At 47.9% G+C, this 14,221-nt stretch overlaps 1 protein-coding gene across 1 annotated transcript in view; it reads left to right on the forward strand.

Moving 5' to 3' along the window:
• LOC121334170 (collagen alpha-1(VII) chain-like) overlaps nt 1–14,221 on the forward strand; it is an 80,595-nt gene that overhangs the window by 44,317 nt on the left and 22,057 nt on the right. Inside the window, exons 51-67 of the mRNA XM_041401074.1 lie at nt 1,553–1,636; nt 1,829–2,017; nt 2,822–2,857; nt 3,286–3,330; nt 4,137–4,181; nt 5,255–5,290; nt 5,936–5,971; nt 6,593–6,652; nt 7,232–7,357; nt 7,996–8,067; nt 8,228–8,263; nt 8,555–8,614; nt 9,324–9,368; nt 10,399–10,434; nt 11,164–11,199; nt 12,922–12,978; nt 13,110–13,181. Coding sequence (XP_041257008.1) covers nt 1,553–1,636; nt 1,829–2,017; nt 2,822–2,857; nt 3,286–3,330; nt 4,137–4,181; nt 5,255–5,290; nt 5,936–5,971; nt 6,593–6,652; nt 7,232–7,357; nt 7,996–8,067; nt 8,228–8,263; nt 8,555–8,614; nt 9,324–9,368; nt 10,399–10,434; nt 11,164–11,199; nt 12,922–12,978; nt 13,110–13,181 — 1,071 coding nt within the window. The remainder of the gene's footprint in view (nt 1–1,552; nt 1,637–1,828; nt 2,018–2,821; nt 2,858–3,285; nt 3,331–4,136; nt 4,182–5,254; nt 5,291–5,935; nt 5,972–6,592; nt 6,653–7,231; nt 7,358–7,995; nt 8,068–8,227; nt 8,264–8,554; nt 8,615–9,323; nt 9,369–10,398; nt 10,435–11,163; nt 11,200–12,921; nt 12,979–13,109; nt 13,182–14,221) is intronic.

The raw sequence follows: 14,221 nt of genomic DNA on the forward strand, positions 1-14,221 counted from the left end.
CAGAATGAGCCGAAATCCACGTGTCCAGAGCAGGGCTGGATACTCATCCATGGATGAGCCACTGCTTTGGGGTTATGGGACCATCCCAAAATTTCCTGCTCCTTCATCCCTGGATTTAAGCTTATTCATTTCCAGAGTTCATTTGGATAAATCCCCCTCATCTCCATATGGATAAACCCACAGTTACTTTATTTTCCTCCCGGAAATACTGTCCTTTTTTTCTATTTTTCACAGGAATATTTTTTCCTCTCTCTTTTATTTACATTTTTTCTCTTCCTTCCTTTTCTCCATTCCCTCTTTTCCTTCCTTTTTTTTTTCCTGCCAGCAACAAATCATTCCTTGAGGAAGCAGCAGCCTCCCAATTTTTCTTGGAAGTGCTTCATTCCTGGAGCAAGAAACTGCCAAAATGACAGAGGAATTACTGAATTAAAGGAATCTCATTACCCTGGGCAATTTCCCAGCAAATGGGATCAGTTCCAAACCTCAGCCAGGTCTTGGCAACCTCTGGAATCTCTGGAATCGCCTCCACGAGGATATGTGAAGTATTTTAGAGCCATTCCCAGGGAAATGAGCAGTGATGTCATCCCATGGTGCCACCTCTGGGAGATTTTCCCTCCTTTATCCCAAAAAATCCCACCCTGGATGGGTTCTCTCCCCATGCTAGCCTATCCTTCATCCCTCCTTTATCCCTTGTTTCCTCATCCTCTTCCAGTAAAGAATTCCAGTTTTAATTGGATCAACACTGGGTTTTTTTTTTTCCTCTTGTGAGACAGAAATTTGCTGGGTTCATAATCCATGAGGTGGAATTATCCCGTGGTTTGTTAAAATCCAGGAAAACAGGAGGAACATCCATGAAAACCTCACAGAGCTGCACTCAACAGCATTCCCTGGAAGTTTAGGATTTATTTTCCCTGCTTAAACCATCTAAAAATCCAGGAAATTAATGGAGGTGAATCCAGATCTTTGTTCCTAAAAAACAAAAATGGGAATATCCCTAAATAACTGCACCACATCCTGATTTTTCTTTCTCCTTCTTGTGCTCCTGGAAGACCTCAGGACATTTATGGCAAATAAATTTAAATTTTGCTTTCAGATCCAAATATTCCCCAAATATTTGCCTCAGGAAATAATTACTGGGATTATTATCGATAGGAATATTCTCTTTTTTCCAATGGATCGTTTCCTACTGTTGCTATGGAAAAGCAGGAGCAATTTAGGAGCCAGGTCAGGAATTATTTGCTTTACCTTGTGTGCCTTAAGTATTCCTAATTATCACCGATGGCTGATTAACATATGGCCCTTAATTGGCATTAATTGATGGTTTATTCCAATTGGATGCTCCAGGTGCAATAAACACGGAGTTGCCCGGGAATGGCTGGAGCAGGGAGGGATTTTTAGTTCCATTTTGGAATATTTTAGGTGGGGTTTTATTGCTTTGAAACGGCCGCGGATTTGTGGCCTGGCGATAAACTGGAACATGGAACCATGGAATTTTCAGGTGGGGAAAGATAATTTTGGTTTATTTGTGTTAATATTATTATTTTATAATTAGAAATTCATGAAATCATGGAATGGGTTGGGAGAGATCCTAAAGCCCATCCAGTTCCATGGGCAGGGACACCTTCCACTATCCCAGGTTCTCCCAGCCAACCTCACCTTGGACACTTCCAGGGATGGGGAATCCACAATTTCTCCAGGAAATCTTTCCCAGGGCCTCCCCATTCCTTGGGTAAGGAATTTTTTCCTCCCATCCAATCCAGTTCTCCCCTCTGTTGGTTTTAAACCATTCCTTGTCCATATATCAGGTGCTGTGTTTCCCTTCCCACAGGAAAATGGGAATTCCGACAACGGCTCCGTGATCCCAAGGCACAGATCCAGAAGATCTCACCCCATAAGGATCCCATTCCAGAGCCATCCCAGTGATCCAGGAGGAAGCAGTGCCCCTTCCCTGGAGGCTCCACCACCAGCTTATCCCCCCGGTGCTCCAGGAGCTCGGAAATTCCCGTTGGGATCCACGGTGAGCAATGGAAGTGTATCCTTATTTTCCCACCTGGGCAAAGACAAAATTAATGTGGAATTTTAGGGATAAATATCCATAAATAAAGCAGGAAACAGGTGCTGCAGGAACCATTTTTCATGGACAAACAGATCCTTCTCCATGAGTTTATCCAGGGAAATGAGAATAATTTGCTTTTTGGGGAAAACAGAACAACTGGAATCCCCTTGGAATGTCGAAGGTATTTCCCTGTGAGGGTGGGTGGTGATAAACCTGCCCATTCCTGACACATTTGGACATTCCAGGGATCTTTAACACAAGATCCCAGAAATGGGGGGGGGGGAAAGTTGATTTTTATAAAATTTAGGAGCAAAAATTCCTGTTCCCAGGAGTTAAGGATGGAAAATTCAGGATGATTTTCCTGGAATGGATTTCTTTGAAAGCAGGGAGTGACCCTTGCCCTGCATTTCCGGGAGGAATGAGCTGAGCTCATCCACTCCTTCTCCAGAAATTCCAGGGCTAAAGTGGGACAACTGTGCCATTGCCAAAAGCCTGGAATTCCTCAGGAATTGCTCAGGAATTCCTTGATCCTGGCAGCTCTGAGATGTCCCATCCAGGCTGGAGCAGATGGGGAGCCTAGAGCCACCCCAAATCCAACCAGGAACCCTCCAAAGAATCCTGGTGATCCCTGGAAACCCCCAGCTTCCCTTTGGGATTTCCCACCTCCTTCCTCACATCCCATTCCTCAGAGGTGTCTTTTCCATGGCCCAAGGAAAAGTTTTTCCAGCTGTTCTCACAATTCCCTCTCTTCCTTTTGAATCCAAGGCCTATCCAGGTCCTCATCATCCAAGGAGAATTAAGGTACGGAATTCCTCCTGTCCTGCTCTTATCCCAGGGAGGAGGCCGCTGCTCCTTTCTCCCATCCCATCCCATCCCATCCCACCCTATCCCATGGATCCCATGGATCCAGTCCCATGCATCCCGTCCCATCCTATCCCATCCCATGAATCCCATGGAACCTATCCCATCCCATCCCCTCTCATGGATCCTATCCCATCCCATCCCATCTCATGGATCCTGTCCCATTCCATCTCATGGATCGGATCCCATGGATTCCATCCCACAGATCCTATCCTATGCCATCCCATCCCATCCCATGGATCCCATCGATCCTATGGATCTCATCCCGTGGATCCCATCCCATCCCATGGATCCCATCCCATCCCATCCCGTGGATCTCATCCCATCCCATCCCATGGATCCCATCCCATCCCATTTTTTCCTTGCAGAAGGAGGGAAGTGGCCCAGCAGATCCCTCCTCCCCTGGCCCAAAGGTCAGTGCTTTTATCCCACATTTTAATGCGCATTCCTGGGATAATGATCCATTTTTCCCAGAGCTGTCTCACTTTGGAAACTGAGGAATCACAGGAAAATATCAGGAAAATCGAGATGAAATCAACAGTTTTGCCATTGGTGATTGAGCTAGTTTAAGCAGAAATTCCAGAATGGAATCTTTCACAGCTGATCCAAACATGGGATTTGTGTTTTGGGAATGGAGGGAAGTGACCCAGCAGATCCCTCCTCCCCTGGCCCAAAGGTCAGTGCTTTTATCCCACATTTTAATGCGCATTCCTGGGATAATGATCCATTTTTCCCAGAGCTGTCTCACTTTGGAAACTGAGGAATCACAGGAAAATATCAGGAAAATCGAGATGAAATCAACAGTTTAGCCATTGGTGATTGAGCTAGTTTGAGCAGAAATTCCAGGATGGAATCTTTCACAGCTGATCCAAACATGGGATTTGTGTTTTGGGAATTCTCAATCAGTTTGGGATTCCACCTGTCTCCTTCAAATTCATGAAATTCTTTAACGCCCGCAGTTATCCTAGGATAGGGAAACCCCGGATTTGTCCCTTGCTCCAGGATTTGTGCTTTTCCCTCTACATTCCCACTGCACAGGAGAATTCCCAATCCGTTGTGGGAATGCGAGTGCTGGAAATCAGGGATTCCTCCATGGATATTTGCCAAAAACTGGGGCAGGAATGGGGGCAGCACCCACCTGCTGCAAAGAGGGAAAGGAAAATTCCTTGGAATAATGAATTTTTGGGATTGACTTTTTTGGGGATTTGTTGTTTTTCAGGGAGAAATGGGAGCTCCTGGATCCCGTGGAGACAAAGGAGAAAAGGTAGGGATGGGGTTTTCCTGATCCTTTGAAATCAGAATTCCCTGTGCTGAGAGGGTCTGGAAAGGGAAAGGCAGTTGGGAATATGTCCATGGAGAGGACAATCAGATCCAATGGAAACTGGGATTGGCACATTCCCACCTTTATCCCCAAACCTTCCTGGGGGGTTTGTTCCCAAATTCCAGCAGTTTGTCCATACATCTGCCACGCTCAGGGGGAAATACAAAATTTAAAGGTGGGATTTAGTGATTTTTGAGGAATTTTCCAGCCTAAATGATGGAATTATTCTATCCTGCAATTCCAAAAATTGAAGGGAAAGTTCCTAGGAATAATGAGCTTTTGGGATTGAAAATTTCTGTTGGTTGTTTTCCAGGGAGACATGGGAGCTCCTGGAGCCCATGGAGACAAAGGAGAAAAGGTAGGGATGGGGTTTTCCAGCCTGATCGTGATGGAATTATTCTATCCTGAAATTCCAAATATTCGAGCGGTGCAAAGAGGGAAGGGAAAGTTCCTAGGAATAATGAATTTTTGGGATTGAAAATTCCTGTTTGTTGTTTTCCAGGGAGACATAGGAGCTCCTGGAGCCCATGGAGACAAAGGAGAAAAGGTAGGGATGGGGTTTTCCAGCCTGATCCTTTGAAATTCCAGCAGTTTCCCACACATCTGCCATGCTCAGGAGGAAATCCAAAATTTAAAGGTTAGATTTAGTGATTTTTTGAGGAATTTTCCAGCCTACATGATGGGATTATTTTGTTCTATGACGCCAAAAATTCAAGGGGGTCCCCAATGTTCATTTTCTGCTGGATAAGAGAACTAAAAGATGGGATGGGCAAGGAAATTCCAGCCCTGGCACAAGGATAGGGATGGAAAAAAATGCCACAAAAAACCTCATTTCAAGGACACTTTGGGCAGTGAAAATGTATAGAGAGCAGGTGGCAGATCCAGGGGGGCAGGACATGGAATTCCAGGAGAAAGAGAGGGTTGGTAAAAGGCAGAATCCCATGGGGAATTTCAAATGGAATCCTGCGAGAAAAGGAGGGAAAAGAAGAGGCTGGAAAGGGAATTTTGTTTTGCAGGGACAGCCTGGGGATGTGGGAGAACCTGGAGAGAAGGTGAGTGCTGGAATCAACTCCAAAGTTTATTTGGGAATCTCCTCCAAGAGCAGCCTGGGTGGGGCTGGATCCAATCCCAACCCTGGAATATCAACGGATTAAATGTAAGGAATTACAGAGCTGTGGGTGAACCTTTGTCCAGCAAGACACATGATGGCGAACCAAAAATACTGATATAAACAAATAATTATTTATTATTAATAAATAATTAGACAAAAATATCATCATCAGAATTATTTATCATGGAGAAGCTGAAACTCCCAGGATAGGACAGAACAGTGTATGATACCGAAGTAATTAAATTAATTTAAATTAATAATTTTGGTGTTTGAAAATAATTTATTTATTTTAAAGCAATTCTTTTTAAAGCAGTTAATTATTGTTTTATAATATTTAGTATTTCTTTTTAAGCAATTACCTTAAAATTAGCCAAAAAACCCAATTATTGAAGTAGAGATTGGTGTCACTCACCCACACATGACCTGAGAGGGGCATTTGATGTCCCCTCTCATCCCATCACTGAATTCCTTGGAGTTAGGGCGTTTTCCCAGGTTTTTTCCCCACATTCCAGGCAGAGAATCCCTGGAAATCTCCTGCTCAGGGGTGATAATTCCATGACCTCGGAATCTTCTCTTTATTCCCCAGGGCACCAAAGGAGACCAAGGGGAAGAAGGTCAAAAGGTAAAGGACAAAGCTGGTGCCAGCCAGGAGTGACTTTTCCTCCTTTTCCCATATCCCACCACGGGATCCGTGTCCAGGTCACCTCCTGAGGTGTGGCTGGGGACCAGGAGGAGATTCCAGGAGGATCACAGGGACAGGACACCTTGGGAATGAGTCATGAATGCCAGGGAATTAGTTTGACCCAGAATTGTGGGATAATGTTCCCAGGAATATTCCAGGAGGATCACATGGACAGGTCACCTTGGGAAAGAGTCATGAATGCCAGGGAATTTATCTGATCCAGAGTCTTGGGATGCCGTTCCCAGGAATCCTCCAGGAGGATCACATGGACAGGACACCTTGGGAATGAGTCATGACAGCGAATGTGTTTGACCCAGAATCCTGGGATAACATTCCCAGGAACATTCCAGCTCCATTTTTTCCAGAGCTGATTCCCAGCAGCTTTGTCTCTCCAGCTCAGATCATCCAGAGGAGATGAGGGCTCTGCAGAAACCCTTGGAATGGGATCAGCTCTGTGGGATTTCAGCTGGATGTCCACAGAGCAGCATGAACCAAACTCTCCCTGTGCTGGGTTTACACTGGAAGGAGAATTCCTGATTTTTCCTGACTTTCCTTTCACAGGGAGAACCAGGAATTGGGTTCAGAGGTCCCATTGGCCAGGCTGGGCCACCTGGATTTAAGGTAAGGTTGAATCTCGCTTGGAATTTTTTTTTTTTTACCCTGGGTTTTTCCTCTTTGTCATCCTGGTTTTCCACTGCTGGGTGTGGAGCTGCAAAGGGAAAGGACCAAAATCATCCTGGAAAGACAGGAGAAGGATTTGGGATAGAGGGAACTCTCTGTGTCCTCCAAAGGGCTGTTCCAGAAGGAGATCCTGAGGATAATTATGGAATCATGGAAGGGTTTGGGCTGACCTCTCTGCAATCAGCAGGGACATCTCAGGCTGGGGGAAAAAAAATCAGGGAATTGTGGAGCTCCAGGAATCCCTAGGATGTTTGAATTCACCACAGGTCAGGAGCTAAAGGCTCTGTCTTTTGGGAGCCATGGAAAAGCCCTTTTGTTGCCAAAACTTGGGAAGAAAAGACATCCCGAAGTTCAGTGACAATTTCTTCTGCCCTTGGATCTCCTCATGGATCGGGACTGGAAGTGGTGTCCCAAATTCCACACACTCATCATGGAAATTGAAGGACACATCCCAGACTTTCTCCAGGACCCCCAGCAAATCCCACCCAATATTCCAATTCCTTGTGATTCCCTCACCAGGGCGAGCCAGGGGCCCCGGGACCTCCAGGAGCTCAGGGCATCCAAGGAATTCGCGGCAACGCCGGCACTCCAGGATCCCAGGGGGACAGAGGGGCTCCAGGTGTGCCTGGAATTCCGGGACAGAAGGTGAGGGGACACCATGGGCTGTGTTTGTCACCTCAAGGTGACCACAATGAGCAAACTGCCCAGGCCACGTGGCCCCTGTGGGACAAACCCCCACAATTCCAGGTCTTCCTGAGCCTGGACGTTGTCAGGGAAGTGGGAACAAATCCCAGTTGGGAAAGGAAAGGTACTGGGAGTGATTAGAACGATGGGATGATCCTCAGGTTCCAAAAGAAAACAGTGGAGCTCCCAGGAAGTTGTTCTTCCTGGGAATTTAATGGTGTGGCTGGAGGAGGGGACTGGGAAGGAGTGGCCGTGGGGATGGCAGCTGGAATTTTGGGGTCATTAATCCCTGGGAACAGAGGGAGGAATCCCAGAATCCCAGGATCACTGCGATTGGGAAAACCCTCCAAGATCAAGGAGTCCAAGCTGTGCCAAATCCCCAGTGAGTGCCACCTTCAGGAATTCCTTGGATGCCTCCAGGGATGGGCACTCCAAACCTCCCTGGGCAGCCCCTGCCAATGCCTGACCACCCTTTCCATGGGGAAATTCCTGCCAGTGCAGGGAACACTCGGATCACCAGCTCCTGCTTTTGTCTGGATCAGGGAAGTCAGGACCATTCCCATCCATGTCTTCTCCTCTCAAAGGGTTTTGTTTTCCAGGGGGAACGTGGGAGGAGAGGCCGGAGTGGATCGCCTGGGCCCATGGGACCATCGGGATCCCCAGGAAAAGAGGTGGATTTGTAAATATTCCCTGTGCCTTTTGGGAGGGATGGATGAGGGATCTGGGCTGGATGGGCTTCGATCCTCTGGGACTGTTGGGATAGGAGAGCACGGAACACTTCCAAAGCAAATCCTCCCTTTTATTTGTTTATTTTTTCTCCTTGTCCTACAGGGAATTCCTGGGACACCTGGACCCAAAGGCAACAAGGTCAGTGCCACCCTCCCGGGAAAGTCATGAGCAGAAATCCTGGGATGGGAATGGGACAAATCCCTGCCTTCTCCTGGCTCCTCATCCCTGACCCCATCCTACTTCATCCCATTCCACCCTCACTCTCTTCCTCCCATGGTTCCTGGAGCAGCCTCCAGAGAAAATAGCAGAAAATCCATAGAATTGAGTCCTGAGTCTTCCTGGGACTTCAATCCTGGCCAAACTAATCAGGAATTGTGTGGTGGGGTTTCCCTGCTCCCGGTGACACTTCTGGAATTCTTTGCTTTCCAGGGAGAAGTCGGTGTTGGAGCCACTGGCCCAAGAGGTCCCCATGGATTCCCTGGCCCTCGGGTAGGTCCATCCATAAATATTCCAGGCTTGGATTTCTGCAGCCTCCAGCCTGCTTTGGAGGCAGCTTCATCCATCCACTACCCATCCCAGAAATTCCTGAAGGGTTTCAGGCAGCAAAATTCCTGTGAAGTTTTGGTCTCATTCTGGAAAAGACGAAGTCGGAATCTGAGGCCGTGTTTAAATTTGCTGCTCCTGTGGCTGTCCCACAAATAAATCGGGATTTTATGGCCCAATCCATTGGGACAAACTCCTCACCTGCCTTGGGATGGGGCCCCTGAGGCAAAACACTCCCTGGAAATGTCAACAGCTGTGGGTAAACCTCGCTGGAGCTTCATTATCCAAAGGAAATGATGGAATAATGTTTCTGCTCTTCCGAACTCCGGCAAAAATCTAAATCTCAGGATCTCAGGTTGTGTTGGCTTCATATGGGAGACCTAAATTTGGCCTCAGTTATTTGGAATTTGGGCAATTCCTGAGGTTTAAAGGCTGGTCCTGTAGGGCCAACTCAAGGGCCCTCCAGTGCAGCTCTTCCATCCCAATCCGTAAGAACGCCGGGCTCCTAATCCTGATGGAGGGATGAGGAGGTTGGACAGGTTCTCTGGAGACAGGGAATTCTGTCTGCCCCATTCCCAGCGGGATGGTTTGTGGGATTGGGATTCCCTGTGTGCCTCATTCCTCGTTGCTATCCCTGCCCCTCTGCGTCCTCCAGGGTGACGAGGGCATCGTGGGAATGCGGGGTCCCCCTGGAATGATGGTGAGTGTTCCAGTATTCCCGGAAAACCATGGATCCACGGCTAGCAGAATCCCCACAAGCCATGAGAGAAATAAAATGGGATTCTTCCAGTGGGAAATGGAGATTTGGGAACCTGAATTCCAGTGGGATGGGGAAGTGGAAATCCTGTGAATTCCTTGCTGTCCTTGTCCATTTGGGTGGCTCATCCCAAGGTTTGGAAGATCTCTTGGAATATCAATCCCTGCCTGCTGTTGGCAGGAATTTCAGGGCAGGAATTTCAGGTTCTTGTTCCACTGGAGGGGGCTGAGTAGGGGGAGACACAAATGGCAGCAGAAATTTGGATAAACTCATTATTGTTTATTAATTATTTTTTATTAGGCTGTTGTTTTTCATGGAATGAAAGGAAGAGGATTTTTTTATAAGGACACGGAGCAATAGGAAATGGGGGAATGGCTTTAAACTGGAATAGGGCAGGGATAAATAGGATATTGGGAAGAAATTCTTCCCTGTGAGACTGGGGAGGTCCTGGCACAGAATTCCCAGAAAAGTTGTGGCTGCCTCATCCCTGGAAGTGTCCAAGGCCAGGTTGGATGAGGCTTGGAGCACCCTGGGATAGTGGAAAGATAGAAATTCCCATCTTCCTGCATATTCCCGGGAATTTAGCAAACAGAGGTGACCACGATGGCTTTTCACCTCCCCAAATGTGCTTCCCACCCTGGCTTTGCCTCCATCAAGGATCCACCTGCACCTTGGAGGAACCTCTTGGAGCCACCCGGCTTTTCCTTGATGCTGAGAGTCCAAAAATCCCAGTGGGATTCTCAAAATGAGGGAATTTGGCTGAATTTATCCACCTGCCAGGAGATCCCGGTGGTGCACAGAGGATTAAAGTAGGAGCTCCTGTGCTGGCTCTTCCAGCAGGTTTTCCATGCAGGAGCCCATCCCTGGAAGCAGCTCTGCCTTTGGATGGAGGCTGCTCTTTCCCAATTTTCTCACCTTCCCGCTTTCCTCCTTTTTTTGTGGATCCTCACGTATTTTTAATGTGTTTTTCCAGGGTCCAAAAGGCTTCCCAGGCGTGAAAGGCCAAAGAGTAAGAACTGATGTTATCTACAATTCTTGTCTTATCTGCAACTCGTATCTTATCTAAAACTCCTATTTTGTTATCTAAAACTCCTATTTTATCTACAACTCTTTTCTCCACATGGTTCCCTGGTGTTGTGGGGAGCATCTTGCCTTTTAAACCAGTGGGAATAATCCCAGGATCTCCTGGGAACAGACTGGGAGAGCCCCTGGATTAACCTTTGGGAATAATCCCAGATCTTCTGGGAATGGGCTGGGAGAGCCCCTGGATCAGCCTTTGGGAATAATCCCAGCATCTCCTGGGAATGGGATGGGAGAGCCCCTGGATCAGCCTCATGTGCTCTGCACTCCAGCTCCAATTCCATACAGATTCCATTAAAATATTTGAGGAAGAAATTTGGGAAATCCTTCATTTTTAGGATGCCATCCCACCCCTCCAGGATGGAGGTGCTGAATCCCATTGGGATGAGAAATCCAGCAGCAATCCCACATTGTGCTGAGCATGGAGTCAGGAAAGCCACCTCAGTCCCCTGGGGTTTTATTCATTGTCAGTGCCATAAATTTGGATTTTCCACAACATTTCATGGCGAGCCGAGGGTTTTCCAGGGTGTCCAGAGGATCTGACTTGCAGCTCCAGGAGGTTTAATTGGCTTGGAGTGGGAATCAATGGCCTGAGCAACACAAGAGGGAATAAAAAGGGAATAATTCACCCTTTTTTTTTTTCTTTTCCTGTTTTTAGGGTGATCGGGGATTTCTGGGACCAAAGGGAGAACGAGTAAGGACATTCCAGATTTTTTGAGGTTTTCCTTTCACTGTGTGGCTCCCAGAAAAGCCTGGATCCATCATCTCCTTGCTGTGCCTATGAAATTAAGAGGAGGCAACACCTGGATTCTCCCCCTGCTTTTTGGGGGCCTCCACCAGTTTAAATCAATTTTTTTTATTCTATCCTCACACTGGAAACATCTCTCGGAGCTGAGTTTGTAGGATGTATTTGATGGGATCCTACAAAGCACAACAACAACCAAAAAAAAAAAAATAAAGTAATTTTAGGAACAATTTGCTGGGGCACAAAAATCCTGAATTAAGAGAGGAAGAAAATTCCCCCTGATTTTTGGAATGAGCAGCTGACCCCAAAGCCAACCTTAATTTCCAACAGCCCGAGCTGGCTCCTGACAGGTAATGGGAAAATAACTCCTCAAGTGCTCCTGGAAAATGCTCAGAAACCGCTGAACTCGTGCCCGGCGTTTTGTTAAGTCCCTTCCTGGCCGGAATGGCTCGTTGGAAAATGAGGTTTTGGAAAAGCTCCGTGATGATGCCGCCTTTGAGTCACGCAATATTCCGTGATTAAGGCCCATTTGTCTCTGAGGAAGCTCCTCTGGAAAGGAACTCGCCCCGGAGACCAATCAATTCTTAATTTGCTTCGTGAGGAGGCCTCGGAACTCTTCCCGAGCCGAAGGAATGTGGGATGAGTTTTCCGAAGGATGCCTTCGTAAAAGATGAGGTGGAATCGGAGATAAAACGGGAGCCGGAGGGAAAAATTGCCTTGGGTTTGTTCCACCTGATTCCAGCTTAATTTTCCATCTCATTCTCCCTGTATCAGTGTAGGAATAACTCCACGGATTAAACTGCAGGATTTTTAGTCTCCCTTCTATTCCCAGAATTTGTTGAGCCCCATCCTGGCTCTGTTAGAGAGCTGGGAAGCAAGAATGTGTATGAAACCAGAATTCGGGCAGGGTCCTGTGGAGAGGGTTGGACAGAGTCCAAAAAATGTCAGATTTTTGGGAATATTGACAGATGTGGAGTTGGTAAAACCCCAGCAAGGCGGAATCACCCGGATCAGGAATATTTGCACTGAAGGCAGTTGAGTGAAGGGAGTTTTTTCCAAAGGGAACCCAGCTGCCCACCTTTGGAGACACAGCCATCCCTTCTCCAGAGCGGAGCCATTCCTTGGAATAGCCAGGATTCCACTCCCTGAGGATCTCGGCAAGGATGTGTCTGTGGGGTTCCTGTGTCCCTGTGGCTCCCAGGGGTGACACTTTGGGGGTGTCACCCCCCAAAACCTCCCTCTGAGGGGTGACCTTGGTGCCATTCCTCAGCTCTGGTTGCGTCCATAATCCGGAACACCATGGACAGCTCCATTCCCTATCCTGCCTGTGGCTGCTTCCCGCAGCTGGGAAGAACTGGAAATCCCCACCCCCTGAGTGACAAAGCCACGGGTCACTCATGGAATCTGTCCCAGCACTGGGATCAGGGAATGATCCCGTTGTCCCTTTCCATCCAGGAGAACTGTGCTGGGATAACACCAGCGGGCTCCAACGTTTTTGGGGACAGGAAGCCACTGGGAAATCTCAGGATTTGGGGTTTTCTGGGCATGCTCATGATCCAGCTTTTAATTAAGGGTGATTAACCCTAACAATTAATGTTGTTTTATCACTGCATTCCCAGTGAGATCCATGAGCTCCCTGTGGATCCCTTTCCCTGTCTCTCCTTTCTCCAGGGTGAATCCATGACAATTTTTGGACCCCAGGGCTACAAAGGCACCAAAGGAGATCCTGTAAGTTTGGTTTTCCAACTTGTCCCTTCCCTGCTCAGGATCAGCGCTTGGAAGCAGCACTTGGATCCAGCTGGATCCTTCCAGGAGAGGTGGAATAATTCAAATCCACCAATTCCTGGTTTTCCTTTCAGGGTGAGCAGGGACTGCCAGGTTTTGATGGAGACAAAGGCGAGAAGGGAGAGGATGGACCCGTAGGAGAAAAGGTGGGAACTTCCCAAAGCCTGTGAGGAAGGGACTGAGGGTGGTGAAAGGAATTCCCAGAAAAATTATGGATGCCCCTGGATCCCTGGAAGTACCCAAGGCCAGGCTGGACATGGCTTGGAGCAACCTGGGATCATGGCTGGGATTGGAACTGGGTGATCTTTACAGTCACTTCCATCCCAATCCATCCTGGGATTCTCCAGTCTCTGCTGGAAAACACAGCCACACCCAACTCTGGCACCAACAGGGAGAGGAGGGGGCTGGGCAGGGTCTTGGGAACCCCAAACACATCCCATTTCTCAGGTGTCCCACTGGGAAAAGTGATCATTCCATTCCCACATCCCCCTCTCCCTCCAGGAGCCGTCCCTGCTCCTGGAGCCTCTGGAATGCTCTCGGTAAGGCTCGGATGGCTCCCGTGTCCCTGTTGCGTCCCCTGGCTGGTGGCATGGCTCCTCCCTCTCCCTCTGCTCCCCAGGAGCTCATCCCAGGTCCCAACCCAGCCCCGTTTTCCTGGGAGGAATCACAGAATTCTCCCACTCCCAGCTGAGTCACAGCTCCCGTCTCCGTGTCCTACTCATCCCAATTTCCATCTCACGGAAATGGCTTTGGCTTCACAAGGCTGACCCAGGACTGAATAAATTGGAGTTCCTACAGCAGCAGTGACACATCCAGCTCCTGTTACTTCCCACGGGAAGCTGGATCCCGGTGTAGTCCAGGTGGGAATTGCCTGATCCAAGATGAGCATGTCCCTTGGGAAGAGGCAATTCCTGCCCTTTTCTGATCCTGCTGCTCAGGTCCCCAAAGTTAAGGAAACTCTTGGAGATTCTCCCATGTTTTTTTAAAGTTGGATAACATTCCATGTCCCTTGGGAAGAAGCAGATCCTGCCCTTTTCTGATCCCACTACTCGGGTCCCCAGAGTGAAGGAAACTCTTGGAGATTCTCCCATGGTGGGTGTTCCTGTGTTTTAAAGTCAGATAAAATTCCATGTACTTCATTTCTGCGACTGGACTCTGATGAAAAATCCTCCATAAAAAAATAACC

Source organism: Onychostruthus taczanowskii, unplaced genomic scaffold (assembly GCF_017590055.1).
Source record: "Onychostruthus taczanowskii isolate IOZ18803 unplaced genomic scaffold, ASM1759005v1 scaffold184, whole genome shotgun sequence".
NCBI lineage: Eukaryota > Metazoa > Chordata > Aves > Passeriformes > Passeridae > Onychostruthus > Onychostruthus taczanowskii.